Source organism: Netta rufina (genome assembly GCF_964035555.1).
Source record: "Netta rufina genome assembly, chromosome: 27".
Classification (NCBI taxonomy): Eukaryota; Metazoa; Chordata; class Aves; order Anseriformes; family Anatidae; genus Netta; species Netta rufina.
In genome coordinates, this window is record NC_140151.1 from 2675698 (window position 1) to 2683515 (window position 7818).

Genomic DNA, 7818 nt, shown 5'->3' on the forward strand with positions numbered 1-7818 from the left:
TGATAAAAATCAGTGTGGCGTTTAAAAATAAAAAATGCCTGAACTGAAACGCGGATACATGCATTTACATGTTGAAATGACTTGGTGTTTAACGAAACATCATTGTTGAATGTCAAGGGATAACTGGACAGGGAATGTTGAGGAATATTTTGAATGCAGATGTGGGATTTCACTGAATCTCAGGGAAACTGGAGTTAGTCCGGCTTGTTTTGAAGGGAGTTGTTATTTGGCAGCAATGCTCTTGAGCCGTTAACCTCTCCAATGTCAATTCAGCTTCAAAAGGGAAGATTTACATTCCTGAATTTCCACCACTAAATCTTTTATCTTGCTCCTGTAGCTGGGGGTTTATGCAAATTTTACTTGTAATAGAGCATTTGTTTCAAGTGCGTGGCTCCTGAGATGCAATGTTTATTACATTTCCAGTGAAGATCTGCAGAGGTGCAGGCTTCAGAAGTTAATGCGAGCTAACTAATCCAGCCCATTAGCCGAAAACCCTTGCTGAACACTTGAAGTGCTTATAAAGCTTGTTGTTTAATAGAGTCAGTGCTTTCTTTGGAGAAGAGATTCATTCATTCATCGACTTAATCAACTGTGTGCAGCGCTGGAGAGGCCGTGCGCTCCCTTATGGCAAGGCGTTCGAGCAGAGGATGGCATCCTGCTTGCTTTTAGCCCTCGTACGGCACCGCTGTGTCCAGCACGTGTACGTCGTGGCTTTGGAGTGCATCCCCTTGGTAATCATTGAATGGTTTGGGTTGGAAGGGAACCTAAAGATCACCAAAAAAAAAAACAAACAAATTTAAAGAGTTTTGTAGCACAAATGGCTGTGGCGGGTGGCACGGAGGAGACAGCAAACGACACCGTGCCAGAGCATCCCAGGTCTGTTCCTGCCTCTGCCTTTGGTTTGCTGGCAGGTAAATTCTCACCCTTCCTTCCCTTTTCTCCCCAATGAAAACTGTGTCTTCCAGGGGAGAGGCCGTAAGATAGTGATGGCAGAATCCCAGGGTCTGCGTTTAGTTTGGGGGAGGTATTTGGTAACCTGTTTGGTGTTCTTCATTCTGGTCATCTGCTTTTTATTTCCTCTCTCGGAGGCCGTGGCAGCGAAAAGGCCCCAGCTTAGGTCAGAGCAGGCTTGCTTCAGTCCCTGCACAAACACCCTTGCCTCAAAGACCTCCGGTCTCCGAGGGCGAGCAGGGGCAGGACATCATCTTCTCATTTTCCAGCTCATAAAACGACTTGTCGAAGGTCGTATCTCTTAGCATTTCAGGCACTAGTTCTGTAGCAATAATGAAGCAAAATAAAAGTTACTTTAGATCCTGGAGAAAAAATAAAATAAAATAAATTTTCAGCAACTTAGATGCTTTTAATATATATATATATATATTGAATGAAAAGCAGAATGGCCTTGCAAGTGATGTCCTTGGTGTTTCTCCATCCTTTTTACTTACATCCGAATGAGCAGCGGTGCATCTGTCCACCTCTGCAATAGTTGGTGTAGTTGCAGCCATGTCCTGAAAAAGCTTTTGTGAGCTCAGTGTTCATGCTCTGCTGTTTCATTGTAAATGAGAACTGATCATGACAATCGTGTCTTTGTGGAAGCACTGTCAGGTTCTGGGGCCTCAGCCCTCTGGGGCTTTCCCTTTGAGAGGACGGTTCCTGGGCTTGCCACCTCAATTCAAGAGGCATCCCAAAAACTTTTTTCATGTGGTCTTCACTGGAGGTAGCTCAAGGATAATGCTTCTGGCAGGATTTTGGCATGATTCTCTTAAATTCCCTTGATGAGATCTAGGACCCAAAAGAAGGAGAAAAAGGGCAGTAGAAGGGCCATGCCTGAGAACAGGGAGGTGCACATCCATAGCTGGGCTTCCTTCATCTTGAAACACTTTCTCCAGATAAACCTGCAACTCTTTAAGCTTGAGAATAGCCTGATACACCTAATTATTATTTTTTTTTACACTAATAATAAGACTATCCACCTTTCCTACATATATGAGGCACACCAACCTCTATTAATGTGACCTCAGACATACACAAAGCTGACTTTTTAAGTGAAAACAACTGAGAGGTTCTCTTGAACCAACCCAGCTGGAAAGGAAACGACTTTATCCACTGTTCAGGGATGCTGTTGAGATCCTGATCCCTCTGACTCCTGTGTGGAGAAGGGGAGAAAACAAGCAAGCAGCGCTGCACGCAGGACTCAGGTGGTTAATGTACTGTGTATTATTGCTGTAAAGCCAAGACCTCAATCTCTCAACTCTCCAGAACACAAACAGTCCTTGGCTTTTATAGAACCATAAAGAGCTGCCTTAAAGGCTGAGGACAAATTCCAGCCCTGATACAAATTGGCACAGATATTACTGTATCCGAAGGGAGGTAAGAGTTTCTTGCGCTAGGGCTGAATTTGATCCACAAGTGAATACAGTTGTCCCATCAAATTCTGCCGAGCAGCTTGTCTTCTGCATGCTTGCCATTCAACTGTCACGGAAAATGACGTTTTCAGCCGAGCTCCAGCTAGTGGAAGAGTTTTGGAAGCTCTCCAGCGTTCTGCAGAGAAATGGGGGGAGGATTCTTGCTGCTTATCAGATCCAAATGCAAGAGGAGCTCTCGCCCTGCAGAACTCATAATTGTTCTTAATGCCTTTTGCTTTTTTTGTACCCGTTAGAATGATGTGCACCTTGCAATGAAAATTTGTGATAAATTAGTGCTGTAGTCTCCACTTAAAGTTCAGCGTGGAAAATAAAGAGGCATTTGTTACAAGATTGAATTATATGTAGGCAACCTCCTGCTATAATGAGCTCAGGTTTTCTAGCTGTGTCAGAATAAACTCTTGCCTGTATCTCCTGCAGTGTGTGATTTTTTTTCCTAAGAACACATTTCCTTCTACTCGATCAGCTCATCTCTTGCAGATGATAAAATTATCTGCAAAGATTTGTGTCTGATGTTGTGCCATAAATCATACTTACTTGTAGGATTAACATTTGCAAACATAGGACATTTATGAAAAATAGGAAAGGGGGAGAAATTTGGAATTTTTGTATTTACATTAAAAATAAATAAATCAGGATAGTTCTTGTAGACTTTTCCAGTACATTTTTACAAGGTTTGGATCTGCTTAGCTCCAGCAAGCATCCATAAAGGCTCTTTGAGGCTCTTGGCGAGGTTGGCAAGATAAGGGACCCACGAAATCATGACCTTGGGCAAGCAGATTTGTTGCAGGAGGAATAAACGTGTGGTCCAGCCGTGCTGAAAGCTGGAATGATAGAATACCCTGAGATGGATGGGACCCACTGCTGTCCCAGTGCCCCACTCTCCTCGTGAAGAACCTTTTCCTGACATCCTTCAGCTACATGTGCTGGCAGTCAGCATTTCAAGTCCTTTGACATGCTCACACTGGGCTGGCTGTTGCAGAAATGCTCAGCCCCTTTCAAGGCAGTGGAAGAAGGGCCAGTTTTTTAAAGGTTTGTCTTACCAGCAGCTTCCAGTTTACCCTTCCTAGCCAGATGGTGCGTTGCATAGGCTTTCAACAGATGTAACATCTTTGTACAAGCGGGGACCCACCAACTAAGCCAAATTTAAGTAGTCCTGTTGAAGAGAGAACTGCAGGTGCTCCATACAAGCTAGAAGCATCAAAGGTTTGTCTTCCTGCGAGGGTGTTTGAGGCTGTGCTGTGATAAGAGCTGAAGAAATGCATGGCTGAACGCATTGCTGACACATTTCTCTTTCTCGGTCTCTTCTCTCGTGCAGGTTCCTCACCACATGAAGACTTTACCCTATTACAGTTACGACCAACCGGTGATCGGATACTGCCAAGCCCACAAGCCTCTCCATGTAAATAAGGGGTACGACACCATGTCCCGGGAGCAGGCTGAGACGACCAACCTGGAACTCAGTCGAGACCACAGCTTCATAGCCACGATCGCGCGTTCGGCTGCTCCAGCCATTTACATTGAGAGAATACCAAACTAATGACGGAGGCGACTTCTTCAGGGGGCGGAGTGGGGAGTTCTTTTGAGGGACCTTTCATCTCAGAAGAGACCAGGGCAAGAAGCTAAAATCTACCATTCCAGTTACAAATGTTCCAACACAGACAAAGGGAAGGGGATAAAGCGAACTCCGCAGACTGTGGAAATGCTGTCGTGCAGTACACACTGAGAACTTCAGGATTTTCTTTGCTTTAAACTTTCAAACAAATTCCTCAATGTAAATATTAAAGAGAGATTGTTGAGTTCTTATTAAAAAAAAAAAATAGATTTCACTCTAGCTACATAAAGGGATGGATTAAGAGTTTTGTTTGTATATTTGATTTTTCTACATTGCACGGTTCCAGGGAAGGAGAACCACAGGTAAAAAATAAAGGGGTTGGGGTGGGAAAGGGGCTGGGAGGGATGGGTCAGCCATGATTCCTTATTAAGTGTTTATTACTCTTCAAAGATTTGTTTAATATTTTTGTTCTTTTTAAACAAATGAAAGATATATATTTTCTTTTTTTCTTTTCTTTTTTCTTTTTTTTTTTTTTTTTTTAGTGGTCGAGCGCTAATATTTCAAACCAGACATGGGCATTAAAGCTTATGTTGAACCAAAAGGACATTGGCAATTGATGCAGCAGAAACAAAGAAACTTGGGTGCATGTACATTTAAGAGACAGGCTGTACACTATGGAGGGTGCTTTTGATTTTTACTATCTTCATTGTGCTTCATTGTTGACACTATAATTACTTTTCGGGCTCTAAAAAAAGGGAAAAACATGCAAATGGTGTATCGACTCTCATATTTACAGTCCAGCGGTGCCGTAAGCAAAAATTAATGGACATTTGGGAACCAAAATGGAAGTGATGTGCTTGAAGTGGATCAGAAGGAAAATCTTTAAAAGCAAGAGTGTTTTGGTGAAACTCACTGGCTGACACAATTTCTAAAACACAGGAGAATGTGTAACATTGTTTTTTGTTTTTTTAATTAATTATTATGATCAGTTAGTTTTTGTGTAGTTTTTATCAATAAAATGACAACAACAACAACAACAAAAAGTGGTGGAAAAAAAATAAACATATTATTTTGTGGTTGGGACACCACAGCCAAGCTACTGTTTGAATGATTTCTGTGGTTGTGTGACACGGTGACTCAGTGGCCGAAGGGAACAAGGCTCGGTCCTGTTTCACCTCTTCTTACAGCTAAAGGAATTGTTTGAAGTTTGGAAAAGTTGACGCCAAAGAAGCTCAGTGTCTTGGGCCTGTCTAAGAAAAGGTTTCGAGGTGATTTTATAAAAACGTGTATGATCCTGCGGGAGGGGAAAAGGGAGAGGGACAAGCCTTCTGGTTTTACTAAACATTTTTTCTTCTAAGGCAGGTTTTTCAGATATAAACCCTGTGATAAAGCTAAACTAGAAGATAATGCTTTTAAGTGGAGGGTGAATAATACAACAACGGGTGTTAGAATTCCTTGATTGTTTCAGGTACTTGTATTGGGTGTGTACGCTTGGCTACAAGGTAAGGGTTCGATGCATGAATTTCTGGAAGTGCTGCTCCTTGTATCACGTTCACAACTTGATATTGTCTTCTGCATTTCTCACCTGAAAAACTTACATATTTTTCTCTGAAAGGAAAGGAAGAATATGTATGGATGTATGCATTCTGTATGCTAGGCAGCTTGCAGGGAAACATGGAAGTGCAAAGTCAACTGGCTGCATCGAAGGTAATGTATTTAGAATTAAGTGTTAGACAGGAAATGAAAAGAAAATGGAGTGAAAGGCTAGGTGATGAGTTTACAACCAGCTGCATTAGCCATTGTGATATCTGTCAGCTTTAGCACTGCTACAGACAGGGCAAAAGACGCTTGAAACACTAGGCTTCTTCAAATTGAGTTTAAAACATTGACCCACAGCCTATTAAGCTGAAAATGGAAGCGCCTGCTCTCTCTCCCATTGATTCCTGTGGGCTCTGGATCAGCAGTAGAATACATTTCAGTGAGCATCAAAAGCCTAGTGGCATTCCCATGCTCCTAGGAGATGAGAACCGTCGTGGTTTTGTTACAAGGTTCATCACTGCGAGCACAGGCTCCTGGCTGAATTAATGCTTTTCTGCCTGTAAATGTTTTCTGCTGTTTAAAAACTGATGCCAATTTGGGCAAGAGACCTACAACTTTCTTTGGTATTCTTGACGATTAAGGAGGTCGTGTTCTAGGAATGTGTTGGAGGCATAAAGCTATGCCTTACCTAAGTGCTAAAGGTCACGAAGAGCTGAATATTCATGCGGTGGGTTGCTTTGGATCGAAGCACAATGTCATGGCAGCATGTACCGAGCTACCTGAACTAGTGTTAATTAGGTGGTTGTAGTGATCAAACTAAAAGGGCTCTATACAAACCTATCTGGGACTCAAATGTAACAGAAATTGAGTCTACCACGGCTGCAATTACAACCAAAGAAATTTGATAAAACCTAGGTTTGAAAAAAGCCAGAATTGTAACATGTTCAGCTCTAGCCTTTTGTTACGAGTTTCATATTGTTTTTTGTTTTTCAAGTGTCAGTTCCTGGAATCACGATTATATTACACCTTCAGCTTAAAAATATACCTGCACTCTTCTTAGGGAAGGCCTTTCCACTCCTCTTCATCCAGCTGCTGGAGAGAAGTGGCTGCGCTCTGAAAGGGAGGATGGAGCAGCTCACCAGACACCCAGGTAAGGCCCAAGAAATAATAATCTTTTGCAGTATCCCTAATGATTCCTCTCCTAGCAAGCACCAGATAGTCTTACTGAAGAGATCTCGTTACCGAATGTTTGCTTATGATGGCATCTTTACACTCATTGCTCTGTGTCTGAGTGCTGAGAGTTGCAGAGCTCCCAAAGAAAGCTGCAGGCTTGCTGCGAGAGCTCACGGCTGTGCAATATCCAGGCAAGCTAGAAAAAAAATCAGCCTGACCTTCAGACCAAAGCAGTTGAACTTTGTGCTTTGCAAAAGACAACAACTGATGCGACCAAATAACAGGTTCTGGAAGGCTTTGGGAAAAAATTGACTGCTACCTGTCTCTCCTGCTAATAATTGCCTTGCAAATGTCAGCAGGGCACTGAAATTACACCGTGCTGGTAATGCTGTGGGTAGGAGCTGCAACCAAGGAAGAAGAGCCTATAAAGGCAATCTGCTGTTTGGAACAATTTCCAAGGCCGCCAATATTTGCCCTGAGATTTAGAAATCTTTTTGAATAAGCTGCTGTTTCCCATAATGAATTGGAAATGTTCTGAAGATTGATACACACAATTTTGTTGTGACTCCCCATTGGAAAAAGTCCCTGAAGGATCTTGCACGTGGGAAATCTAGTGCTTTTATAGATATTTTTAAGCATCATGATGGTTTGAGTTTCTAAAGTATTAGAGTGAAGGGAAATAATTTTTAGGAGGTTCCAGCAATTGGGTTCCTTTAAATGCACTTTTTTAAACCTGTACAGAGGAGAAGGGGGTTGATAAGGCCATAGGTCGGTCAAGCTGGAATCTTGCCTTTAATTTAGAAAAAGAAATGACCTGTCTGATATTATTGCCCACACACAAGCATTGGAATGCCTTCCACATAGCAGTAATAGCAATGAAGACTTTGTGGAGTTTGGGCTTGTTAGAGGAGAGGTTTTAATCTTGCTCCCCAGAAACTGCAGGTTTCCAGGTGTTCCCCAGTGCCCTACGAGAGCAGCAAATGTTCTTCCTGATCACCATAGGGTTCTGCTCATCACTGGAAAGATGAGATTTGATTACTGTAGCAAGTGTAATTAACAAATAAGAATAACCCAACCATTTCTTTAAACCTCCAGCCACCCTAACTCCGTACAGGTAGAAAAGTTAAA

At 42.3% G+C, this 7818-nt stretch overlaps 1 protein-coding gene across 1 annotated transcript in view; it reads left to right on the forward strand.

Moving 5' to 3' along the window:
• The window catches only part of LRRTM4 (leucine rich repeat transmembrane neuronal 4), a gene marked incomplete at both ends in the record, with an annotated part of 207415 nt that extends 203452 nt beyond the window's left edge, over positions 1-3963 (forward strand). Inside the window, one exon of the mRNA XM_084302346.1 lies at positions 3742-3963. Within this exon, the coding sequence (XP_084158472.1) occupies positions 3742-3963 (222 nt within the window). The remainder of the gene's footprint in view (positions 1-3741) is intronic.
• Positions 3964-7818: the final 3855 nt, after the last annotated feature.